Consider the following 27,848-nt stretch of genomic DNA (forward strand, 5'->3'; position numbering starts at 1 on the left):
CCCCCCACCCCCCTGGCCCCGCAGCCGGGCAGCTCGCAGCCCGCGCGCCCCGTCGCGGCCCGGCCCGGGGCATGCGCCCTGCGCGCCGCCGCCGCCCCCGCCCTCCCGGGCACAGTTATGCCAAGTATGTGAGGAGCCCGCGAGGGCCCGCGCGGTCATGGGGCGCCGCCACCGCCGCCGCCTCCGCCAACGCCGCCTTCTCCCGAGCGGGGCTCCGGCCTCTCCCCGCGGCGGGGGAGGTCCCGGGCCCTGAGGCCGAGGGCATGGCGGACCCCCTGCGGAGGACGCTGTCCCGGCTCCGGGGCAGGCGAGGGCCCCGCGCCGCCGGCGGGCTCGGGCTCCGGGCGGCCGCCGCAGCCACCGTGGCGGCCTCCTCCGCCGCGCAGGGAGACGCGGGGGGCGCCCACGGAGCCCCGCGGAGCCCGGAGCCGCCCCCGCCGGCGCCGCAGGCGCGGGGCCCCAGGGCGCGGGGCGCGGGGCGGCGCCCGGAGGAGCCGGCGGGGGCGCTCGGGGGGCCGAGGCCGCGCGGCGGGAAGGAGGAGGAGGCCGCCCCCCGGGGCCGCGCGCTCGCTCGCGCCCCGGTGCTCGCCGCGCCGGACTCGGAGGGCAGCGCGGAGGAGGAGGACGAGGAGGAGGACGAGGACGCCGCCGACTACTACGAGAACCTGCCCGGCGGCGGCGCCCGGCCCGCGCCGGAGCCCCAGGGGGCGGAGCGGGGGCCCCCGCCTCCCCCGGCGGCGGCGGGCTCCTCCCCGGGGGCGGGGGGCGGCCACCTGGAGACCGGCAGGCTGCAGACCCAGTTGCGAGAGGCCTATCACCTGCTGATCCAGGCTATGCACGACCTGCCCCCCGACCCGGGCGCGCGGCGGGGCCGGGCGGGTCGCTGCTGCCCTGCGGGAGCCCGGGCTCCGGGCCAGCCGCCCTCCGCCTCCGGGGCTGCGGACCGCCGGGCCGGCCCCTGGGACCGGGAGCGGGGGGCCTGGGGCCGCCCTGGGCAGCAGGTGTCCCCGCCCTGGCCGCCTCCGAGGGAGCCTTGGAGAGGAGGCCGGACCCCTCGGATGCGCCTGTCCTGCAGCAGGAGCCTCGAGAGCCTCCTCCGGGACGGTGCCAAGCCCGCTCCCTTCCAGCGGTGGCCGAGCGACAGCTGCGTCGGGGGCGGCGCGCGCGGGGACCCCGGGGACCGGGACGAGCCCCCGCCACGTGGAGGCGGGATGGACGGCTGGAGCGGGGGCCGCGCGCCGGCCGCCCGCGCGGCGTCTCAAGGCTTCCCGAGTCCCCGCTCCAAGGACCCCGGCCGCTCCCCGGGGCGCGCTTTCAGGGATCCTGCGGGCTCCCCGCCTGGGATAGGCAGCAAAGGGGACGACCCCGAGGGGCTCCCCTTCCTCAAGCCGCCCGCGGTGACCGTCAAGAAGCTGCAGAAGTGGATGTACAAGGGACGCCTGCTGTCGCTGGGCATGAAGGGGCGCGCCGAGGGGACACCCCCCAAAGTCCCGGGAGCGCAGGACGCCTCTCCAGGTCCGGGAGCTCGGAACATGCGGGGAAGCCAAGTCCTCTCGGTGTCCCCAGGCGAAAGAATCACGCTGACAGGTAAGGCGGTTTGCAATCAAAATGCCAGCACTCTGAACTTCACTGTTTGCTACCTAGGCTTCTGTCTTTAGGGCAAGGAATAAGATATGTTTTTTTTTGTTGTTTTTTTTTGCAGACAGGTACGTGCCCTTGCCAAAGTAAGGGTCATGCAAGTGGCAGCTTAATGCGATTCTTATTTAGTATAATGCATTCACTCATTTTGCTTTTTTTTTTTTTTTTTTTTTAGACAGCGGCATGAGGAACTTTGGGGTTTTCGTGTTTTGTTTGTTTTTTTCTTCTTCTCTATGAACCAGTGTGCCTACTTCCTAAGCACAACAATGAGTAAAAGGTTAAGTTCACCACACGCTTTTAGTAGGTTTGGGGTTGGGCGGTGCTGCCTTGATTTTTATTCTTTGTAGCTCTAGGCAAATCCGTAGACTTGTGGAGTTTGTGCATTTGAATTTGTTCCAAGGTAGACTTTACAGGCTTCATAAACTGTCATTTTGCTCATTATACCTTTTCTCTCCCTCTCTCCCAGGCCCGTGTGCACACATACACACAACCCAAAACCAAAACCCAACCAACCAACCAACCAGCCAAAATCTATGATAGTAAAATTTCTTTTTAGTCAGGTAGGATTTAGAGTACCTCTTTCCACCTTTTCCTCCCCTCCCTCCCCCCTCCCCCCACAAAACCGAGCAAAGTAAGTAATTTTTTTATGATGTAAAACCAAGGGCAGTAGTATTTTAATCAAAAGGAAAATGTTCCTTACATACTTTTTAAGAAACTGTAGACATTTAAAGTCATTTGTAAACTTAAATATACGTGTCCTTATAATAGGATATTGATGCCTATTTTTTATGTGTGTGGTTTTTAATTTTCACTGAAGGTTTAGGTTATGAGTTCTAGAAATCTCTTAATTATGTTGTAAAAAGCAAAAATTCTTTTCTGAAAGAAGTATGATACCTTCAGATTGAGCCGAAAACAAGATGGTCTTCTGAATTACACTCTTAAATATAAAGATTTTAGTAAACATGACTTTAGTAAACTCCTTAAAAAGTCAGGAGGCTTTAAAATATTGAATGCTGAAGTGTAAAAAAGTACTCACAGTATATGGCAGTTTCTCTGGTAAGAATTACAAATCTTACAGGACTGGGTTTGTACACATTAACTTTGTTTAACCAATAAACACAAAACAGTGGGGAGAAGCAAAGTTCACAAACCTTCTAATCGCACAATGAGAACAAATCAAATGATTCATTTAAAGCCTATAGAAACATGAAAAGTTTCTTTGAATCTATGAATCTCTATCCCACACCTGTCCAAAATTTCCCTCAAATTTATTCCATTTCACTTTAACAGGATAGTAGAATGCAGTGTGTGTGTGTGTGTGTAGGTGTGTGTGAAGAGAGGTGTACTTTATGCTAAGTTCAAATTAAAATACACATCTCAGGAGCAAAGTATTTGTTATTTTATTGCAGCTTATTGCCATTATAACTTTACCTCCTCTGATATGGTTCAGTTAACTCTTTGCAGGAGAGTTAAATTTGAGCCACAACTACAGTCTATATAAAACTTCACATATATTTTTTACCCTTGTGGCAAAGGTTAAACATTTGCCATCTGGTGGCTTTTAATGGTGTCAGCTGTAGTGTAAACATTCAAGGATTTTAGAAGCAATAATAAATGTAACCTTTACAAATAAATTGATTTTTTTTTTCATTGAGAAAATAATTAAAAGAAACAAACTTTAAAATGAGCCTTACTTGGTTTGGCTCAGTCCCCAGTAGGGATTGTGCAGGAGGCAGCCAATCAATGATTCTCTCTTATCATTGATGTTTCTATCTCTCCCTCTCCCTACCTCTCTGAAATCAATAGAAATATATTAAAAAAAAAAAAAAAAAAGAAAATGAAACGTTAGAATTACTATGTGATGGTATTGAGATATTTTACAAGATAAGCCAAAAGCTTAATTTCTGGTTTAAACAATTTCCCCTGGTTACTTCCTTTTAAATCATCAATTCATCTTTTATAAAAGATAAAAATAACTTATGCAATGTTTACACATCTATTGTAGATTTGGAGAGTTTATTATTTTTAATAACTATGTTTTTAAAGGTTAGTCGAAATTGTTAAAATCATCCTGGGTACTTTATGTGGTTTGCATATAATCTTTATTACACACACACACACACACACCACCCATGAAGGTATGACAACTGTCATTTAACAACAGCCAAAGAAACAGAGGGGTTGAGTAGTCTGCCCAAGGTCACTCACACTAGTGTATTGTTTGCATATATTAGTATATGGATTCAAACTATTATGGGGATTCAAACTCAGGTCTTTATGACTCCAAAGCCCCAATCAAAGAGACTCTAAAGTTCTTTAGAGGTTTGAGTCAATTCTATTAAATTGCTGGATGGAGGAGATGGATGGAATTTCAACAAGGTTGAGAAGGGTAACTTTCTCAAATTTGCAAAGAAGATAGGTGAATTCTAGAATAGGTCTTAAGATATTTTTTCATCAATTGCTGTATCAATTTAAAATCTTTACCTTTAAATGCTTACTTAGTTCAAATTGATGTTACTTGGATTCTACTTTTAAATCATGTTTTCTAAAAAAATTAATTGGGCAGTCCAGGTGAATCAGTACATTCTTGGTTGAATAAAGATATTAAATTGCTTAAAAAGCTTATATCTATTTTTTTCTATATAGTATTACTTATGAGTATATTTTCTTTCAAAATACAGTTCTATTTAGAATTTATAACACAGAATAACTATATAATGGAATAGAGATACCTATGTAGGTATTTAAGAAATTTTTGAGACCATATGTCAAATGGGAGTCAGAATGACATTCTATTTTGATATCTGGCTCCTACTAAGAACCACTAAAACTTTTGGTAGTATAATAATGCCAGTGATTTGATGCAGTTAGGGTTGTAATGTTCACAGATTGGCCAATTTGTTCCTAATTGAGATGATTATTTACGAAATCTAAAGTCATTACACATAGTAAATAATGTCAAGTTTCTGCAGGCCTTGATATTACAAAGGAATTTTAACCTATTTGCCAACTGTACTTCATTATAAATCTTTATAAATAAGTTTTAATTAGAATATGGTATTCAGAAATAAATTCAAAAGCTTCAGGTTGAGCTATTTCATCCTTTTACCACTTTAGAAAATAATTAGCCTTACTTTGACTCCATTTTTCTGGCTTCATGACTTGTGAAAGAAAAAATTTAGAACATGTAACTTGTTAATATTTTGTCTGTCATCTTTTTTTTTTTAAAATATATTTTATTGATTTTTTTACAGAGAGGAACGGAGAGAGATAGAGAGCTAGAAACGTCAATGAGAGAGAAACATCGACCAGCTGCCTCTTGCACACCCCCTACCAGGGATGTGCCCGCAACCAACGTATATGCCCTTGACCGGAATCAAACCTGGGACCTTTCAGTCCGCAGACCGATGCTTTACCAGTGAGCCAAACCGGCTTCGGCTGTCGGTCATCTTTAGACAGTTCTTTTAAAATATTAATTAGCAGGTAGCCCTGGCCAGGTGGCTCAGTTGGTTGGAGCGTCATTCCATGCCCCCAAAATATTAATTAGCAGATATGATCTTGTGCAGTATATCTTAGAGAAGTTGACACTTAAAATTTTTTTTTAATTGATTTCAGAGAGGAAGAGAGAGGGAGAAACATCAATGATGAGAGAGAATCATTGACTGGCTGCTTCCTGCTCACCTCCTACTGGGGATTGAGTCCACAGCCCCGGCATGTGCCCTTGACTGGACTTGAACCCTGGACCCTTTAGTCTGCAGGCCCATGCTCTATCCACTAAGCCAAACTGGCCACAGCAGAAGTTGACACTATTAATGCAGATATCCATCTGTTCTCTTTTCTCACCTAATTTCTTACCTTTATGAGATAAATTATCTTTATGCATTTTTTCAACAAATTCTTTTATACATCTGCCCTTTGAAATTAGTAGCCATAGGCATATACTTTTGACTGTCTTCTAGTTTTAAATCCCTTTCCGAAAAATTCTGGCTCTAGAAGCACGTTCAGTTTTTTGTTTTTCAGTGTGTGTGTTTATTTGGGGAAGAGTGACATTAGAACATTGATGTTGCTGGTGGCAGAAAAACTGAGAATAACAAATTCAGTAGAAGGTCCTGTTTTGATTTGGAAGTCCTACATTTCTAAGTGGTGGTGTTGTTTTGAGAATCACTAAGGATATTTTTCTAGACCTTTACCATTCAGTGTGTGTGTGTGTGTGTGTGTGTGTGTGTGTGTGTGTGTGTGTTTCAGTTATAGAGCAGTACTTTTCAAGTTTAATGTGCATATGAATCCCCTGAAAATCTTGTTAAAATGCAGATTTTAAATGTGTGGGCAATGGACCTGAGAGTCTGCATTTTGATGAATTCCCAGTAAGGATGCTGCTGTTTGGTACTCTTTTTGTTGTTGTTGTTAATCCTCACCCGAGGATATTTTTCACATTGATTCTAGAGAGAGTGGAAGGGAGGTTGAGAGAGATAGGGAAGAGAGAGAGCATTGATGTACGAGAGCCACCTCAATTGGTTGCCTCCCACAGCTGTCCGGACAATGGAAAACAGGTTGGGGGGGAGGGGGGGAGAGCTGCAACCTAGGTATTGTGCCCTTCATGAGGAATCGAACCCGAGAACCTTCAGTGTGTGGGCTGATGCTCTAACCATTGAGCTGCTGGCCAGGGCTGGTACTCATTTTAAGTAGTAAGTTTCTACAATTCTCAGTCTCCCCAATCACCTATCTAAATACATTTGTTAATCTTTTGAAAAACCATACTTTATTCTGATATTGATACTAACCCTTACTAGAGAAAAGCTCTTGAGCTCTTTCTGCATTAGTTTTATAAGTATGAATTTATACTTACTACTTATATATGACAAGCTCATGCAGTTCCCTCCATATTGGTCTGATCTTTCACCAATAAAAATGAGGCGTTGGAATCTGCAAACCATGCAGTATGGTGGTAAACCGTGGAGGTTCTGGGTTCCTAACCACATCCTCCACTTACCAGGCTTGTGACCTTGGACAGGTTACTCAACTCCGCAAAGCCTCAGTTGCTATGAGACTGAAAAAAGATAATCTGTTTGGTACAATGCCTGGTGCTTAGATGCTATCAAGAGAAAGGCAAACAGACTTTGTGAGAGTAATGCGCTGCCCCATGTCATTGGGATTCTGGATGGAGAGGGAAATAATCAGAGGCAGAGGAGTGCTGCCTTGCATAGCATTGGGAATTGAGCTAAGGTATATATATACCCCTTTTGGGGCACTTATTTGTTCTACTCATCTTTTCTTTTCGGCTTCTTTTTTCTTGCTCCTCCTCATTACTATTGTGGATCTGGAAACAATCTCAACATTTTCTTCTCTACTTTCCTGTCCCAAAAACTAACACACAGCTTTTTTCTCGTAAGGGTTTTCATTGCTAGTCACAAGGGAGGGGGGCGGGGGGGAAGGAGATAGAAAAAGCACTTTTTCCCTTTTCATTGTACTCTTCCCCATTTAGATTTATCTGGAAAAGATAAGGCTTTTATTCTAGTCATTTTTTTTCTGGGCTGTCAGACTTGACTCCATAAGCAGGGCTGCTTGTATTTATTTAATTTAAATACAAGGTTCATGAGAATACTTTTACTTAGGTTTTTAAAAAGAGAAGTATGCAAAAGCACAGAGTTTGTTTCTATAGTAGAAATTTTAAAATGATGAAGAGAAATCTGTATATATTATACATTTTCAATGAGGGTTGAAATACATAATTTCTCAGAAAGTTTGTTGATGATTTTGAGCTGGGGCACTAGTTAAATATTTAATAATGGTGAGTCATCTAGATTTATTATGAAATAAAAGTTGAGAGCAAAATTGGCTTGAGTAGTTCACCACTATGTAAATACTTTTCTCAGTAAAAAATTTTAATGACCACTTCTGGATTTTCTTGTACATATTTAAAGTAAAATGACTTTAATTTGAATCTGATAATCATAACATAATGTGTACTTAGAAGGGAATAAAGACTTTTTGCCTTGTAACTTTGCATACTTATTTTTATATTTTTACTTGTGTTTTACATTTTTTAACTTTTACATTATATATATATATATACAGATATAAAATCTGAAGTTAAAGATAAGTTTTAAATTTATGTCAATAAGGTTTAACATTACTTTTAGTGTAAAAACGGAATGAAGGCAAGATTGCAAATACCTTTCCATTTCTGTGTAATGTACATTCATACACATTCATACACATCTGTTTAACTGTGATGCAAATGAAATGATTTGAATTATTTACAAGTAATTGCTCAAGTAAAATTTATTATTAAAATTTAATGTGTTGCTTATATGCAGGTTTTTTTTTTTTGTGTGTGTGTGTGTGTTTTGTTGTTGTTTTGTTAATTCTCACTAAGGATATTTTTCCATTGACTTTTAGAGAGAGTACAAGGGAGGAGGAAGACACACACACACACACACACACACACACACAGAGAGAGAGAGAGAGAGAGAGAGAGAGAGAGAGAAACATTGATGTAAAAGAGATACATTGACTGGTTGCCTTCTGGGCTGGGGATCCAACCTGCAACCCTGGTACATGGCCTTGACTGGGTTTGAGACCCTTTGGCACTTGGGCTAATGCTCTAACCACTGAACACACCAGCCACAGCCATATTCAGTTTTAATAACCGAAAAAATTTTACTATCAGAAATTATTGTGATGCTCCTATCTATATTTAAACTTTATTCTCACATATTTTGAAATATTCAGTAATAGCAATGAAACTATTTGGTTTCAAGATTTTTTTAAAATTGAGGAAGGGAGAGTGATAGAGAGTTAGAAACATCGATAAGAGAAAAACACTGATCAGCTACCTCCTGCACACTCCCCCACTGGGGATATGCCCACAACCAAGATACATGCCTTTGACTGAAATCAAACCCAGGACCCTTCAGTCCGCAGGCCGCCACTTTATCCACTAAACCAAACCAGTCAGGATTGGTTTTAAGTTTTTGCAGTTTGTAGTTTCATGAAAAATGATGTATCTCATGGTATAATTATTTCTTTTAATATTATACATTCATTAAATGCTTATATTAATAAAAATATTAAATTTGCTTTATTTTTCTCATAGTTCTTGGAATGTGGAATGTTGATAATGTACTTGTACTATAGTAGATTCAAAATAATACATTAAACTATATAAAATTTTGCATGTTTTTAGAGACATCTGAGAGAAAGGTAAAATAAGATGTGGATTATAGCAATTGTGAGTTGTATAATTTTACACTTTGTTCTTTAAATTTATAATTGTGTCAAAACTACATATAGTATCCTGTAAAGGTCTGAAATGTTATTAAATAATATTAGACTTGGTCTTAAACATAAAATAGATCTAGATTTTAGTGCATTCGGCTGAAGGATGTAGTTGCTAAAAACCCAGAAACTCCAGTGATGAATTGAATTTCAGTTCTGAATTTTAAGTGTGTAGGAAACAAACCAAAGAACAACCTTAAATCTTCAAGTTTTTGTTAATGAAATTAAACTAGATCAATTCTAGATATATATTGAACATCTGTTACGTGTTTGCATGTTAAATCCTGGAAGTTGGAGGTGGGTACCCCTTCCTAGTAGCCCAGGCGTACTACTGCAGACTTTGAAGCCAATAGAGTTTGAGTGCTGCAGGCTGACACTGTCCACTTAGCCAATGACAGGTTATTTGACCTTTCTGAATAGTATTATATAGTTTTCTGATGTTACCAGCTGCCACCACCCTATTAGGTTAGCCGGGTTAATATTATCACCAGGCCCAGAGAGGGTTGCCTACTTCCCTGCTTCTAGTGGGGGTCAGGAAGATTGGTAAGAGTAGGGATTTTGCATTTTAGTGCTACCACCTTGACCATATTCCACATATTTTTTGAAGCTCCTGAAAATAATCGTACCTGTCTCATAGGATTCTTGTGAAGGTACAGTGAGGTTAAGGGCTTTCTTATTGCTTTATCTCTCATACCTAGCACAAAATAAGCACTCAATAAGTGTGTTGAGTAAATTAATGTCTGGCATAGTAGGCATTCATGGGAGTGTTCTTCTCTTATGATTCTTAGTTTGTTCATATCTCTGGAAGTAATTGAACTTGAAACCCAATTTGTTAAAGGTTTAAGCATATTTTATTTGTTTATTAATTATTAATCTGCTTGGTTGGGTAATGTTTATAATTAAAAAAATAAATTTACATTTTTAAAGGATTTTTTTTTCCAGTAGAAATGCGATTACTAAAAGCCTTGATTATGCACAAAATAACCTTTTGGTTATTAAGCTTCACATAGTTTTGTGTGTTTTTATCAGTCTCTGTTATTAGACTATTATATTTTACTTACTGAAATACTAAGGTGAATCAACCATATACACACTCAAATTAGCCTAGGATCATAATTTTCTAATTTACAAAGATGGCATGACCTTAAATTTTAAAAAATATGGTTTTGTTTGAATTATGTGGAATGAATTTGTGTTATGATAGATTTGTGTTTTTTTAATTTATTTATTATTTTAAAAATTTCTTTATTGATTATGGTGTCACATAATTGTCCTCATCCCCCCATTCCCATCCCAAACCCCTCCCCATGTATGCCCACTCTGTTGCCCATGGCCACTGGTTAGGCTTATATGAGTGCACACAAGTCCTTTGGTTGATCTCTCTCTTTTGCCCTTCCTTTACCCTCCCTCTGAGGTCCGACAGTCTGATCGCTGCTTCTCTGTCTCCAGGACTGTTTTTGTTCATCAATTTATGTTGTTTATTATTTCCACTAGATGCATTAGATCATGTGATACAAGGAATTCCCTTATAAGGACCGAAACTGAGACAAGCCATAATGGTTATGCTGAGAGGCAAATGAATCAGTCTGTAATGAGTTCCTTTCTGGGCCAACAGTTCTTTTGAGTCCCAATTTCAATGTCAAACAGTTCCTTATGTGTACATTCAGCCATGGTATTTGAGATCTGGTTGGTTGACAAATGGTGTTGATGCAGGTCAGACTGTCTCTGGTTTGGTCTTGGGCATCCTTCAGCGATTTATATTAACATGAATATATATCTTAGTATTTGATGTCCTCCATTGGACAGTGAATTTCTTTTCTTTTCTTTTCTTTTTAAATATATTTTTATTGATTTCAGAGAGAAAGAGAGAGGGAGAGAGAAATAGAAACATCAATAATGAGAAAGAATCATTGATTGCTGCCTCCTGCACACCCCTCACTGGGATCAAGTCTGCAACCTCTGCACGTGCTCTTAACTGGAATAGAACCGGGACCCTTCAGTTCGCAGGCCGACGCTCTTGTCCACTGAGCTAAACCAGTTAGGTGACAGTGAATTTCTTAAGGACAGGGACATTTTTGTTTATTTCCATGCTTAAGTTTCTGCTTGGCCAATAATAATACCGTGTTTCCCCGAAAATAAGACCTAGTGCATAGAAAGATAAGACATCCCCTGAAAATGAGACCTAGTGCATCTTTGGGAGCAAAAATTAATATACGACACTGTCTTATTTTCGGGGAATCAGGGTAGCTGCCTTGTGCTTGTTGTATGATAGCATTTTTGGTTCTAATTTGGTGCCTTCTTAAGGGATTTTTATTTTTGCCGTATATATTTAGAACTTAAACACTGCATGAGATGCTACTGCGTTATATGGTTAGGAAACAAATGTTGAAATCTTAATAATCAGTAAGGCATTTAATAATGAGTAAGGCTCACTTATGTTGAAAGATATACTCAAAGTTAATCTTCATAAAGATAAGAATATTACTTGTGTTTTCTAAAGAACCTCTAGTCCATGTAGGGAGTTGAAAATCACTCAGATATTAAAGGCATATTGTGTACAATGCATTCTATATTAGCTTTTTATGAAGTATGTTTTGCTTAGGGTAAGGCTTTGTTAGCCCTATCAATTTAATAAAGGCAGTCTCAGAGTTTGCCTATTCTTTTTCTTAGAATTCTTATGACACTTATACTTGCAGTTTGAGTTATAAATAATATAAATAATTTTTAGGTGGGAAATCAAAACTTTTTCTTGTTCAATTTTAGTCTTCAAATAAGATTAATATTTACTTTTCATTTTCTTTTTTAAAAAAATATATATTTATTATTGATTTCAGAGAGGAAGGGAGAGAGATAGAAACAACAATGATGAGAGAGAATCATTGATAGGCTGCCTTCTGCACGCCCCACACTGGGTATGTGCCCTGACCGGGAATCAAACCCTGACCTCCTGGTCCATAGGTTGATGCTCAACCACTGAGCCATGTCAGCCAGGCTACTTTTCTTTCTTTTTATCTTTTTTAAAAAAATATGTTTTTTATTGATTTCAGAGAGGAACGAAGAAGGAGAGAGAGAGAGAAACATCAATGATCCGAGAATCATTGATCAGCTGCCTCTTTCACGCTTCATAGTGGGGATTAAGCCCGCAGCCTGGGCATGTGTCCTTTACTAGGATCAAAGCTGGGACCTTTCAATCTGCAGGCTGACACTGTCCACTTAGCCAAACCAGCTAGGGCTCTTTTTATCTTTTTAAAAATAGTATTTGAATTACTGATCTCAAGGGACATGTCTTTCTTGGTATATCAGGCATTATATTCTATTGTCTTTTTTTCTTTAAAACAGATTTATTTGAAAATGTTTATGGTTCTACAATGAAGAGAAGAGAACTTGATGATTTGAAGGGTAACATTGGATTCAGAGATCATAAGCCACTTAACAGTATCACGGTGTCGAAGAAACGCAATTGGCTATATCAGAGTACTCTGCGATCTTTTACTTTGGGGGAAGAAGAAAGTAAGAAATACCAACATGTAAGCCATTTGCCCATCTCGCCTGCCTCTCCACGTAAACATAAGCTATCACAACCTTTCCTCAAACCATCTGAGGAGTATTGTCGGTATGTGGTGTGTAATGATACAGATGCTTTGTTATCAAGAAACTGTTCTTTGGACTTTAATGAGGAAAACGATGCAGATGATGAAGGGGAAATATGGTACAACCCCATTCCTGAGGATGATGACCTTGGTATGTCACATGCTTTGAGTTTGGGTGAGGCAAACTCTGCTATTCTGAAGTTTCCTGCTGTCAGTTTGCGAGTATTAGCCAGTGGCAACCTACGAAAAGCAGAGCCGCATCCTGACGACTTGCTGTGCTCTTCCGAACACACAGGCAGTGTTCAGACCACACAGTCAAATGCAATGAAGCTTGTAGATTCTATCCATTCCACAGAATTTGTGCAGCAGTACACGCAAAGGCTTGGACACAAGACACAAGACGGTATAATGGTGGACCACAATCCCATGTTGAAATCTCCGTCTGCAGGTAAAGGTGATTATATATCTTGCCTTTTCTTTCTTCCCATTTTTCAATTCTTTAGTGGTAGTTAAAACTAAATATAGATGTCTATTGTAGCGATGTACTTTTCCTTACAGAGTGAATGTCTTTTTCATGAAACTAAAACTCAGAATCATTTGTATGCATTTTATATACATGGCAATTGTTTTTATACACTTGGGGTTGTTAGTGTATTGATCTTTTGAGATAGTAATTATTTTTCTCTTAATTGAAAGAATGGCATGATGGGAAGTAGAAGAGAAAGGTATATTTTTTGTTTAAATTTTATTTAGCTTCATTCATTCATTCACACCTAATCTGGCTACAGCTGAAAAGTTGCATTTTCAGTGTATCAGTAGTCAGTCATTAGGTTGCATTTTTAGGCCTGTGTTTCCTCAACAAAGGAAAGGGAGAAGAGAAAAAGAAATGAGAGAGAGAGAGAAGTAAAGACTTTGTAGATAGGTTCTATGATAGTGATGGAATCCAGAAAGGAAAAATTGAAATTTGATACATATTGGATTGAATCTTATGAAATTGCTGATATTCAACCCTTTTTGATTTGAAAAAAAACCCTGGTATTTCATATACTTTAATCTAATAATTTTTTTCTTCCTTGATTACCTTTGCTTTTCTGATGTGCTTTTTTTCATATTTAATTCTGCTTGAAGCTCTCTTCAAAGTATTAGGAAGTCTCTTTACAGGGTAGCCTTGGAGCCTCAACCAGTGCTGATAGGAATTGGAGTAGGACTGCCCCAGCTCCCTCCTTCCTTGGGTGGGATAATTCTACGTTACCCAGAATTTTCTCTTGAGGTTAAGATGTAGTCGCCCATATGGTAGCAAGGCGTGATAATTCATCTTGAATTTTCTCACTTCCTTGCTGATGTTTCTGTACTTTATAAGTAAACTACTTGCATTTGAGTCCTTTTCTTAGGAATATGCGGAGGTGGAATAAATGTTATATTAAGAGAAAAATTAACTTACAAAACAGTGTACACTATCTGATGTCATTCTGGAAATGTTAGTGGTTTTTCTCCCAGGGTGTTGGGGTTGAAGGTAAATAAAAATCTGTGTGTGTGTGTGTGTGTGTGTGTGTGTGTAAGCGTGCGTGTGCGTGCGAGAGAGCGCGTGCATTTCTATTTTAGACTGATTTTCCAGGGTAAGTTTGTGTTTCTTTTGTAATCTGGATAAAGAGAAGAGCAAATGCTATATAAACTAATAATTTGGCATGCAGGTTGCGATCAGGGTGGTGTGAAAGGGAAACTTATAGGTGCGTGGCAAGTAGTGGTGGGTGTGAAATGGGGCAGAAAGGATAAGAGCCAAGTTAGAAAGCCAGTGTCTATAAAGTGTTACACATTTTAAATTGCTGTTTTTAAACACTTTTTCCCATTTGTGGCAATTTGTGAACCTGGAAAGAACAGACATTTTTAAAAATACGGTGGCACTGTCATTTATGTCTTTTTTCTAACTGTCTTCCTTCCCTTTAACATATCCTATCTATACTAATAAAAGCCTAGGTGTTCCTCATGCCTTCATGCACAATGTCATCACAAGATGGCTGACACAAGGTGGCCATGCGCATAGCAGAGACGGGGGCCCGCTCTGTGCTGTGAGGCCTGGGGGTTTTGCGGCTCCATGCGGCGCGGAGGAGGCTGGTCCCAGTGTCCCTGCCTCCTTGCGTGGAGGAAGCAGGTTGTGGTAGAGGAGGTGGGTTGTGGCAGGGGAGGGCAGTTGTGGGTGATTGGGTCCGCAGGGGAGGGCAGTTGGGGGCAATCGGGCCAGCAGGGGAGCAGTTAGGGGACAATCAGGCAGGTAGGAGCGGTTAGGGGCAATTAGGCAGGCAGGCCTGCAGGCAGGTGAGCGGTTAGGAGCCAGCAGTCCTGGATTGTGAGAGGGATTCCAGATTGGAGAGGGTGCAGGCCAGGCTGAGGGACACCCCAACTCCCGTGCATGAATTTCATGCATTGGGCCTCTCGTATCTATACTAATAAAAGGGTAATATGCTAATTAGACTGGGAGACCTTCCAGGAGACCTTCCGATGTCCTCTGGACAAAGCCACGGTGGTGGGGCTGAGGTAGAGATGGTTAGGGGCCATCAGGCCAGGAGGGGAGGGCAGGTGGGGGTAATCAGGCTGGCAGAGGGGGCAGTTGGGGGCAGGTAGGCCAGCATGCAGAGTGGTTAGGGGCGATCAGGCATGCAGGCAGGTGAGGGGTTAGGCGATCAGGCAGGCAGGCAGGTGAGCCAGCGGTCCTGGATTGTGAGGGGGATATTCAACTGCTGGTTTAGGCCCTACCCTTTGGGCCCCCCACAGGGGTAGGGCCTAAACCAGCAGTCAGACATCTCCTGAGGGGTCCCAGGTTGGAGAGGGTGCAGGCTGGGCTAAGGGATACCCTTCACCCTCCTCCCCTGTGCATGAATTTTGTGCACTGGGCCACTAATATATTCAAATAAAAGCCTAATATGCTAAGTGTCTGGTTGTCTGTTCTGCCAATCAAAGCGTAATATGTGAATGATATGCTAAGGCTGTTAAACCACCCATTACACTATGATGTGCACTGACCACCAGGGGGCAGACAATCCAACTGGTAGGTTAGCTTGCTGCTGGGGTCTAGCTGATCAAGACTAAGCCAGAATGGCTGAATGTTCCCTGGAGCCTGTGGTCCCTCCCCGGCTGGCCAACCTCTCAAGTCCCTTCCCGGCCCCAGTTGCGCACTGGTGGGGTCCCTTGGCCTGGCCTGTGCCCTCTTACAGTCCATGTCCCCTTGGGGGATGTCGGAGAGCCAGTTTTGGCCTGATCCCGCTTAATGCAGGAGCTTCCCCCTGGTAGTCAGTGCACTCCCACGGGGGAGTGCTCCTCAGCCAGAAGCTAGGCTCATGGCTGGCAAGAGCACCAGTCATGGCAGGAGCCTCTCCCACCTCTGCAGCAGTGCTAAGGTGTCCAACTGATGGCTGAGGCCCACTCCTTGGGCTTAAGTCGTCATTCAGATATCCTCTGAGGACTCCCAGAGTGTGATAGGCTAAGGGACCCTCCTCGCCCCCCTCGAGTACAGGAATTTTCTGCACCGGGCCTCTAATCTTATCACATATAATAAAAGGCTAACATGCAAATTGACTGAACAGCTGAACGACTAGTCGCTATGATGCACACTGACCACCAGAGGACGGAGCTGCCCCCTGACAGTCAGTGCACTCACACAGGGGGCGCGCCTCTCAGCCAGAAGCTGGCTCATGGCTGGCAAGTGCAGCAGCAGTGGCAGGAGGCTCTCCTCCAAGTGCATGAATTTTGTGCACTGGGGGGCCTAGTCCTATATAAATAAAAGCCTAATATGCAAATTGACCAAACTGGGGAACCAGCAGTGGAACAACCGATCGCTATGATGCGCACTGACCACCAGGGGGCAGATGCTCAACTCAGGAGCTGCTCACAGGCTCCAGGACAGCCAAGGCAGGTGCCAGTGGAGGTCCCCTGATTGCCCTGCCTGTCGCCCTGCAGAGGGAAGCAGCCAGCAGGGAGGGACAGGACCAGCAAGTAGTTGATGCCAGGTCAGCCAAGGCGGGTGCTAGCAGGGGCCTGCTGGTTGCCCACAGATTGGCCCTGATGGCCAGCCAGGCCTAGGGACCCTACCCATGCACGAATTTCGTGCACCAGGCCTCTAGTTGTAATAGGCACAATCTTAAGTTGACCAAAGGAAATATTTAGATAGTTTATTTACATGCCATGCTTTTTGATTTAAGAATGATCAGAAAAGTTACCTAAAGTGACGTATTTTCTTTAGCAATATTGCCAAAAAGCTGTTGAGGAAATGGCAGTGAATTCAAACTGAATGGCAGTTTGAATTTCAAGGAATTTTGATCAAGGAATAGGAAAGCTGAAGTATTGTTTTTTTTGCTTATTAACTTCTAGATGTACATGTGTCTTTTACATAGTTGCGATCAGTGGACTGTTTTTAGTGTTTGTTACTTTCACTTTATATCTTCATCTGGTATTGTACATGTTTAACATTTTGTTAGCAGTCTTTCCCAGTCATTATAGTATTTAAATGGGCTGATTTACCCTAATCTGTGTGACTGGTTTCCTAATGGGTGTTAATAGATTATTTCTATTACAGTTGAAGTGACTTTCATCCCTATCTTTTTTGCTTCATTAGGATTGATTACTAGCTTTATTACTGCTTCTATATGGCTGGTAACGTCTGTAGATAATTCCTATATAGTATTTCCTAAAAAGTTTACCAATTTACAGGCAACAGTTGGTTGATTTATTTATTCGGTAAACAGTTTCTGCTGTGTGCCAGTTACTGTTCTAGGTGATGAAGGAGTGAGCCAGTTTCACTTGATTCTGGATGGTTCATAAATTTATATTTAAACATTTTTATTTATATTTTCCCCGCAATACTAGTCTGTGATTTATTAGTAAAATTGCGGTTTAGTTTAAATTATTGTTGGATTTGGTAATATTTCTCCTCTTGAATTTTGTAAAAACAAAGCATTTTTGTTTTAATAAATTCTCTGTTGTCTATAGTGAAATTGCTAACATATACAGTCTTTTATTTTAATAATTAGCTAAGGACTTTAGTAGAAATTTAATGCATATTAAATATTTGTACTGTAAAAAAAGTCAGAATGTTAGATTAACTTTTTCATAAATAGATTGTAGACTAAAGCAGAATTCCAATTACTATAGAATATTTTAGACCAGTAAATCAGTAGAATTGCACTACAATTTACAGTACAGGGCATGCTTTGTCTAGTTTATCAAACACTCCATTTACTATTGGCTGCTTACTAGAAAAGCCCAGCAGGCATACTTAAAATAGTCCTTTCTCTATAAAGAAACCCCGTATTTGTTATTAGAACACAAAGAGGGGTGAGGGGACACTATTATATTAATACTTTAAAGAAAGGTCATTCAATCTATTGATTTTTAAAATGAATAAATGCTTTTCTCCCTGATTTCTAATATTACATGGAATAGTCTCTATACTAAGGTTTTTAGGTTTTTTTTTTTTTATAAGGAATGGTAAGATCAAGTGCAAAAAGTTAATTTAAATTTTAAATAACTGGGATAATACCTCATTGTTTCTTTAGTGGAATAAAGTTTATGTAATATTATATCTTAAAATATATTTTCATTTTGCTTTATTAATTTGAAAACTTACTAGAACCAGGTTCAAATTTAAAAATAAAGTTGATTAGTCTGTACAATTTTTAAAATGGGGAATGAAAATTTAAGGTTCAGTAGAATACTGTAACTATTTAAGAGCTGAGAAAAAACTTTAAAAATCAATTTAATATATACAGGGTAGGGCCTAAGTAGGTTTATACCAGTAGTTGTTCGTTTGGAAAATAATACAGACCTATACAATAAAAGGCTAATATGCAAATCGACTGAATGGCAGGACAACTGGTTGCTATGATATGCACTACAGTGGCCAACCGCTGGATCTGGCCCTGATCAACCCCTCCCCCCAACCGGCCCCGCCCCTAATTGGGCCCCTGCACCTCAGGCTCAGGCAGTGAGCATCTGCCTCCTTCAAGCCGCTTGTTCTCTGCGGGGCCAAGTTAGCTCCAGTGGGTGAGCTGCACCCACATCTACAGCGCCCTGGACCAGATGACCCACAAGACCAACCTGGCCAAGTCCGTGTCGTGTCCCCCCCCACCCCCCGGCGAGTGCTCCACCCTCATTGTGAACGACCTGGCGGCCCAGGGCCTGGACATCCCGCTGCTGCACAACGCCATCAACTTCAGCTTCCCGGCCAAGGGCAGGCTCTTCCTGCACCACGTGGGTCATGTGGCCTGGGCTGGCCTAAGTGGCACAGCCCACTCCTTGGTGGCCCCAGATGAGGTCTCCTACCTGCTGGACCTGCACCTGTTCCTGAGCCATGCCCTCACCCTTGCCCCCCCCCCCCCCAGCGAGGAACCCTCAGGTATGGTCGGCATGGACTACATACTGGGCCGGGTGCTACAGAGAGTGTTGGGCGATGAGGACTGTGGCCTGTGGAACACGCTGGAGGTGTCGCTCGCTGCAGCTGTGGGGCCCGGGCCGCATGACCGAAGATGCCCAGCAGTGATATGTGTGCTTATGGCCGTTGCACTTGCCAGAGTCCATTAAGCAGGCCAAGGAGCTGGACCCTGCGGGGCTGGACCTACACCCCCTCTTCAGCTCAAACTTTGAGGAGGAGGAGCTGCAGCGGCTGAGGCTGGTGGACAGCATCAAGCAGTACCGCTCATGGGCGTCCATCTTTGAGATCAATGCCTCCAGCCAGGACCTGAGCAGCCAGGTGATGCGGGCCAAGTGGAAGAAGGACTGTAAGGCCATCGCCAGCTTCCAGCAGGGCTGACAGGAGTGGCAGGAGGGCCCGGCTGGTCCATCCCCGAGCTGCCCAGTGTGGCAGGCGGAGCAGCCTGGGAAAGAGGAGGAGGAGGAGGGGCAAGTGGCGGGAGAGAGCATGGAGGACGTCTTATAGAAGTTGTGGGCCAAAAGGGAGCCAAGAGGCGGGAGGAGGAGGCCCGGCCGCTGGACCAGGATTTCTGTGTCCCCTATCGGCTCGAAGATTTTGACAGTGAATGGGGCCTAAGCGTTGGTGGGGATAGGTGTGCCTTTGAGCAGCGGGTGGCTGGCGTGTCCTGGACCTGATGGGGAGTGAGGCCCAGAACCTGACCAGGGGCCGGCAGCAGCTCAAGTGAGACTGGAAGAAGAAGCTGTTTGTGGGACACTCAGGACAAGAGGATAAGAAGATGATCAAGACGGAAAGTGGTCGCTACATCAGCAGCTGCTATAAGTGGGACCTCTACCAGATGTGAAAGCAGAAACAGAAAATTGCCATATGCTCAACACCTGAGTCCCAGTGGGCTGCCAGCAGTCGGCCCTGTCAGCAGCGCTATTTCGGCCTGATTTGGTCAAAGCATATGCAGGAGAAAACCAATTGATGTGTCTTTCTCACATCTGTGTTTCTCTCTCTGTCTCTCTCCTTCCCTTCTCTAAAATACAAAGAAAAATGTCCTCAGGTGAGGATTAACAAAAAAACGAACAGTGCATATATACATACATATACAAAAATATGTGAATATTGGAGGGTTGGGAGGTGGGCCCCACAAGTGCACAAAATTTAGCTATCCTACCTTATAAAAGAATAATATGCAAATTAACCATCACCCCGCTCAAGCCACACTCACAAACCATGCCCACCAGTCAACCAGAGCGAGTATGTAAATTAACCTCAACCAAGATGGCTGCAGCCACAGAGAGCAGTTGAGAGAGGCTTGGGTTTCTCTGGCAATGGGAGAAGCAAAGCTTTCTGCACACCCTGGCTGGCCTAGGCCTCCACTCAAGGATACAAAGTTTCAATTATAGAAGGTACATAAATTCCAATAGAAATGGCTGCCAGCCATGGAGTGAGCAGGAAGCTTGGCTCCGCTCCAGGCTACAAAGTTTCAATTGTAAAAGGTAAATAAATTCCAGATACCAAGGTCTCTGCTTGGGTTGCCGGGGTGTGGCTGACCTGCAAACCACCACAGACCCCTCGCTCAGGCTGCCCAATGCCCCAAGGGAACCCCCACCCTGATCCAAGACACCCTTCAGGGCAAACCAGCTGGCCCCCACCTGTGCATCAGGCCTCTATCCTATCTAATAAAAGAGTAATATGCAGATTGACCTTCACTCCAACATACAAGTTGGCTGCCCCCATGTGGTCAAAGATCCTGCCCCCAATGGGACACAAGATGGCCACTACAAGATGGCCATCAGGGGAGGGCAGTTTGGAGGGACCAGGCCTGCAAAGGAGGGCAGTTGGGGGCAATGAAGCCTGCAGGGGAGGGGCAGTTAGGGGTGACCTGACCAGCAGAGGAGGGAAGTTGGGGGCAAACAGGCTGGCAGGGGAGCAGTTAGGAGCCAGCAGTCCTGGATTGTGAGAGGGATGTCCAACTGCCCGTTTAGATCCGATCCTGGTGTGGGATCAGGCCTAAATGGGTAGTCGGACATCCCTCAAGGGGTCCCAGATTGGAGAAGGTGCAGGCTGGGCAGAGGGACACCCTCCCCCCCCCCACCCTGTGCACGAATTTCATGCACTGGGCCTCTAGTATATATATAAAAGCCTAAGTTAGGGGTGTCGAACTCAATCAGAGAATTGGCCAAAATCTAAAATCCAGCCTAAATCGCGGGCCGAATGGTTTACTGAACAGTCATAAACTGTCATTGTGATGGAAACGCAGAGGAGTGCAGTGATGACAGCGCGGTGCAGGCCACATTGCAAGGCCTGGCGAGACGGATTTGGCCCGCGGGCCTTGTGTTTGACACATGTGGCCTAAGTGATCAAACTACTGGTTGACTGGTCACTATGATGCGCACTGACCACCAGGGGACAGATGCTCTACGCAGGAGCTTCCCCCCGGGGGGTCATTGTGTTCCCACAGCAGGAATGCCACTCAGCTGACCTACGCCGGCAGTTGGTCATCCCCCAAGGGGTCCCAGACTGCGAGAGGGTACAGGCTGGGCTGAGGCGCCCCCCCCTCCTTCCTGTGCATAAATAATAATACAAAAAATAAACTGTGTTTTGAGCCATTCACAACTGTAAACCAACCTTTTCCCCATGTATGGATAGAAAAATGTTTAAAATGATGGGGGAGGCTGTATATATGCATAGAGAAACGTTTACAAGGATGGGAGGCTGAAAGAGTAGTATAGAAGAACATAGGCTCTGAAGGCCTTTGGCTAGTTTTGAATTCTGGTTCTGCCACTTACTACCTGTGTTGTCTTAGACAAATCAGACAGCTCTGTGCATGAGGTTCCTTATGTGGAGACTGAAGTATTAGTGGTACTTCAACTTATAGGGTCATAATGAGAATTGAAGAGGGTCTGTGCATACTAAGTATTAAATTAATTTTTCATATTTTGTCTAACTCATTGTTGGCTGGTGTTATTTTCAATAATAATGTTAATAATGTCATATTAAACTATTTTTAATGTTATTTTGAGTACAATATTTACAATGGTTAAACACTACTTAATGGTAATGAAGTTTGGGTTGTTATTTACGGATACTTTTTTTGTATCTTTTAAAAACCTTTTAATTATAAACCTGGATAATTTTGACATTCAGAAAAAAGTAAAGCTATTTCTGTGTGGGGAAAAAAAAAACTTAAAACATTTCAATGCTTCACTGTTAATGAAAACTGAAAAAAAATAAGAAAACTTGTTTATATCTCTGTGTTGTCTATTTAATATGTTGAAGCTGCATGGAAAGTCCCTGATTCAGCTTTTAAAGTTCTGAGGAATTATTGTATAGAAATAATGTAAGAAAGAAAATGTTTTTACAGTTTTGAAAATTATTCAGTTATATTTGATATTTAGTATTCTGTTATTCTTGATTGACTGGAGTGCATATATCCTTTTAAGTCAGTGTTTTGGGTTTCTTAGGACATATTCCTGGAAACATAATCGCTGGGCCAAAATTTATTTTTTAGAGGGTTATAAATATAGAGGAAACATTCTATATAATATTTGCTAATATGTCCTACTAGAATTTTAGAACAAGGAGGGCCTCTTAGTTGTCAAAATTATCAACTTGTTTAATTTTTAACTTCTTTTAAAACTAGCTATGTGATTAAATTTACTTTTTTAAGAGGAGGTTATTTTTATTATAAATTGATTTCCTAAAACAAAAACAGAGGAATTACTCTCTGGATCCCCAATATAATTTGTATATTTATTACTATATATATATATATATATATATATATATATATATATATATATATATATATATAAATTTTTAAATTGAATTTATAGGGTGATATTGGTTAGTACAATTATATAGGTTATGTGTACAATTTTATAACACATCATCTATATATTGTATTGTGTGTTTACCAACCAAAGTTAAGTCTCCTTCCATCACCATTTATCACTGCTGTATCTTCTGCTTTCTCTCTGATAATCACCATACTGTTGTCTGTGTCTGTGAGGTTTTTGTGGTGGTTTTATTGCTTAATTCCTTCTCCTTTTTCACCTATGCCTTCCAAACTCGTCCCCTCTTGTAGCTGCGAGTCTCTTTTCTACTAGGATATCTCTGTCTTTCTCTGACTGGCTTGTTCCACTTAGCACAATACTCTTGAGGTCCATCGATGTTGTTACAAAAAAGTAAGATTTCCTTTTTTTACGGCCAAGTAATATTCCAACGTGTAAATGTACCACAGCTTTTTTATTCACTCATCTACTGATGGGCACTTGGGCTGCTTTCAAATCTTGGCTGTTCTATATAATAAAAGGCTAATATGCAAATTGACTAAACAGTGGAATGACGGGTCACTATGATGCTCACTGACCAAGGGGGCAGATACTCAACACAGGAACTGCCCCCTGGTGGTCAGTGTGCTCCCAAAGGAGGAGTGCCACTCAGCCCAGGAGCCTGGCGTAGCTGGCGAGCACAGTGGTGGTGGCAGGAGCTCCTGCGGGGTTCTGGACTGTGAGAGGGCGCAGGCCAGGCTGAGGGAATGTCGTGCGCCAGGCCGCTAGTTGTAAATAACACTGCAGTGAATATAGGGGCACATATATTTTTTCAAATCAGTGTTTTGGGTTTCTTAGGCTATATTCCCAGAAGTGGAATCACTGGGCCAAAATTTATTTTTTAGAGGATTATAAATATAGAGGAAACATTCTAAAGAAATATTAAAATAGAGGATATGGTATAATATATGTTCTTAATGTATTAAAATACAAAAGCTTTCCTAGTTTCCTCTTTGTAGCTATAAAATAAAATACTGAAATACATTACAGTAGAAAGATCTAAAAGAAACCTATATTACCTTTCCTCCAAAATTTCAGAGTAGAAAAGTAGATGAAGAGGAGGGAGGTGCTTCTTTCCTCTGTAAGCCATTTTGGAGGTTGTTGCTATTCTAGTTGAACATGGTAATGAAGATTCACCTAACTTGTAACTACCGTAAATCTCCCTATTGAGAGGAGACAAGAGAAGAATTTCTGTGCATGTGAGAGCTTGTTAAGTTGGTGGTTTGTAAAATAGGAATCAAAACATATCACTTTATAATACCCTCCCTTTTTTAATTTTTTTTTTTTTAAACAGGTCCTGGGATCCTAGCTGCTACAAATAAGACTGAATTGGGCATTTTAGAATCATCTTCTCCAAGCCCTAGCCTTGTGAAAAAAGGCAGTTCGATTAATTGGTCTTTCCCGGATAAAATAAAATCTCCACGCACTGTGAGGAAACTTTCCATGAAAATGAAAAGGTTGCCAGAACTTAGCCGAAAACTGAGTGCTAGAGGAAACTTGAATTATATAAACAGTCCAGATAATCCCCCTTCCTTGTCTAAATGTGACTATCAGGAAATTCATCATTCTGTTATTCTGCCTTCTGGGAACACAACCACAGCTGCGAAGAGGAATGTTATAAGTCGGTACCATCTTGATACCAGTGTGTCTTCCCAGCACAGCTACCAGAAGAAACCTTCTATGAGTTCTAAGTATTCCTGCAGAGGTGGTTATCTCAGTGACGGAGATTCACCTGAGCTCATAACTAAATCTAGCAAACACGGATCTGAGAACAGATTTGGGAAGGGAAAGGAAGTCATTCCCAATAGCTGTAGCAAGAATGAAATCGACATTGATGCTTTCAGACATTACAGCTTTTCTGATCAACCTAAGTGTTCCCAATACATATCTGGGCTCATGAGTGTGCATTTTTATGGTGCTGAGGATTTAAAACCACCTCGGATAGATTCAAAAGATGTCTTTTGCGCAATTCAGGTAGACTCAGTAAACAAAGCAAGAACTGCTTTGCTTACGTGTCGGACGACATTTTTGGACATGGATCACACTTTCAACATAGAAATTGAAAATGCTCAGCATTTGAAGCTGGTAGTATTTAGTTGGGAACCCACGCCGAGAAAAAATCGGGTGTGCTGTCATGGAACTGTCGTTCTCCCCACCTTATTCAGAGTGACCAAGACACATCAATTGGCTGTCAAACTTGAACCTAGAGGCCTTATTTATGTAAAAGTGACTCTTTTGGAACAGTGGGAGAATTCTCTTCATGGACTAGATATAAACCGAGAGCCGGTAATGTTTGGTGTTGATATTCGGAAAGTTGTAGAGAAAGAAAATACAGGATTGATGGTGCCACTCCTGATACAGAAATGTATTACGGAAATTGTAAAGAGAGGCTGCCAGGTATTACTTCACTGTTTCTCTACTACTCTCTATCTATCCACTTATCTATTTACCTTAATGAACTCATCGGTTAATTAATTAACTTTTTTAATAGTAATTTTTTTGGGGAGGAACTAAAGATAAAAATAACCTAATTTAGACATTTCTCTTTTCTATTCTTTATTATATTTCTGGTTATGGTATAATTCATACCTTAACCTGTGTTGTCAATAATTGAGAGCATGTTAGATAGTTCTGCAATTTATGTTGTCATGCAAAGCTGATGGGCCTTATACCAAAGATCAAGATTGTGTTGCAGTATCATTTGTAGGATACGCCAGAGCTGATAACATAGGCAAATAATTTAAGTAATGTTTCTTCATGGTTTGATTCCTGAGGTAGAGAGTCCAACAGTAAATCTAATCTCCTTGGTAATCACTCCTAAAATTAACTCCCAGTTCTTATTCCCTACTCTCCCTGAGTCCCATTCTTTGGAAAGCATAAGTTTATTTGTTTCTTAACTTTGGGAAAACATGGAGAATGAAGAGATGTACAACTATTAAAAACACATCCCTTTCTCTATTCCTTTTAAATAAAAAGGTTAAAGCAACCCATTAAAACAAACAAAAAGCCTGGTATTATTTGTAACAAGATATGTTAATCAGTTAATAGAACTTATTTTTCTTTATTTTCATTAATACATATGGACTGTGACAACGAGAAACAGCATATCACTGAGGATATGGTTCTGATTTATAAGTAATTATTTATACTTATTTTTGTAACACAAATTAAGCCTAAAGATCATTATGCTCTGAGGTATTTCTACTTTGGTGCTATCAAAATTTATAACATTGATTAAAAATGTCAAGGGTAAGTATAACAAAATGTGAAATAGGTTTCTTTATATATAAAAAGAGAAAAAAAGGAATTTAAAATAATCTACCGTGAATCTATAGAAAATATGGAAACAGCATAAGTTAGTGGCATTTTGTAATAAAATGCATGGCACTTGGATTCTTTTTCCCTTCATTAATAGCTGTGTGATGTTGGGCAAGTCATTTAATCTCAGAGGGTCTTATGTGCTTATATCTACAAAAACAGATGCAGGAGCTTTCTGAAGCTGGAAGCTAGGACATCTGAACTTTTGAAGCCTCTTCCTGGAGATGTGATACATTTTCTAGATGGAAGGGAAGCCTTCAAGTTTCTAATCCAACTTTTGGTCCAGTGACTTTTTCTTAAGGCTCTCCTCTGTTTCCCGCCATTTCTTTTTCTTCTTCTTTCCAAGCAATGTATAGAAAGGTCAGAGAGACTAGTCAGATTTTAAAGGTAATTATTAAACAAACCTTTACAACTGAGTGTTAAAATAAGTAACTCCAATAGCACTGTACTTTCATGGTCCATTCTTGGAAATATTTTATAAAGAGCAGGTATTTAAGATTGTTGAAGCTTATTATTTTAAATGCCAAGAAAGCATTTTTTAGCAATGCCTTTAATTTCTATACTTAAATTTTAGAAAGATTTATTTTAAAAAAGGATTTTCTGTGAGCTAAAAAGTAAATTTTAGTTATACATTTGGAACTGTACTTTTTAAACCTCTGTGTGTGTGTGTGTGTGTGTGTGTGTGTGTGTCTTTTGCTTCTCCTCACTCCCCACTCTCCAGAAAGAGGCTGTTCTGTCTGCATTTTACAGTCTAGCATACTGTTTAAATTTTGTTTACCATTTTAGACAGTAATTTTTCTTACTGTGTTTTTTTTTTTTTTTTTTTTTTTTTTACTATGAAAATCAGGTTTTAATAGTCATGCAGAAATAGTCTATGGCATTTTCCAAATGCTTTGAAGGCTACTGTCACCCATCTCTTTCAATGGGAAAAATTATTATAGAAATAACACTCTTGGTGTATCTAGTACAGATTTTATCTCTGATAGAGGCATCAAGCATGTACTTCAAGTTTTTAATTCAAGAAATCAGCCTCTGAAGTTAGGGATATATTATAAAATATCCTTCCATTGAAATACCTCTATTAGATTTTTTCCCTTTATTCACCTTGAAAAAATATGTTTATAATTTCAGCTTTTGGGATAACATGTTCCATTACTTTATTACTTACTGTTGAAGTATTATTACAGGTACTTTCTTTAATTTGTTCTAGGTTCATCTCTTTCTCAAGTTCAAGGGGATACATCCTTATGGGATTTGTGCCACTTACTGTGCCCTCACAAGAAGGGCTCTATCAAGTTAGTTTCTCCTAATGCGATGGCATTTCCTTTAGTTCTGTTTTATATTTTAATTTCATTTCCTGGACCATCTGCAGTTATACCATGTCTCTCTTGCAGCGATATGACCAGCATAGCACATACTCTTCTCAATGTGAATGCACTATGAATGTGGATAGAGTAGGAAATTTGAATTTTCTTCAAAGTACATTACTTGGTTTCCCACAGTAGGTTGATCCTTTTGAATATAACCACACCTTGCATTACCTTCTCTTAGAAATAGTTGTAGGTTCTTTATTATCTTTCAGTTAATACTTACTAGCTTGTCATCTCAAATATTGTGGATAACATTTCTCTGTATCCATTATTGGTACTTTCCTATATTGAGACCCACCTTCTATAACGTATTCTGTCAGTTATCTAATTACTCACAAGAGGTTAGTGTCATAAATAAACCTAGAAATTTCATCTGTGCACTCTTTCCTCTAGATTATTTATAACATTTTAA

The 27,848-nt window shown here is 41.5% G+C and overlaps 1 protein-coding gene across 5 annotated transcripts in view; it reads left to right on the forward strand.

Moving 5' to 3' along the window:
• The first annotated feature begins 489 nt into the window (after positions 1–489).
• The window catches only part of SYDE2 (synapse defective Rho GTPase homolog 2), a 46,828-nt gene continuing 19,469 nt past the window's right edge, over positions 490–27,848 (forward strand). For 2 of the 5 annotated variants that reach the window (XM_036444804.2, XM_045584385.1), the window contains exons 1-3: positions 490–1,587; positions 12,256–12,954; positions 24,043–25,145. In XM_036444804.2, the coding sequence (XP_036300697.1) occupies positions 834–1,587; positions 12,256–12,954; positions 24,043–25,145 (2,556 nt within the window). In that variant the 5' untranslated portion in view covers positions 490–833. The remainder of the gene's footprint in view (positions 1,588–12,255; positions 12,955–24,042; positions 25,146–27,848) is intronic. The other 3 variants (XM_036444805.2, XM_036444806.2, XM_036444803.2) reach the window with 2 other exon arrangements.

The sequence above is a fragment of the Pipistrellus kuhlii genome, unplaced genomic scaffold, assembly GCF_014108245.1.
Source record: "Pipistrellus kuhlii isolate mPipKuh1 unplaced genomic scaffold, mPipKuh1.p scaffold_m20_p_2, whole genome shotgun sequence".
In the NCBI taxonomy this organism is placed as follows: Eukaryota; Metazoa; Chordata; class Mammalia; order Chiroptera; family Vespertilionidae; genus Pipistrellus; species Pipistrellus kuhlii.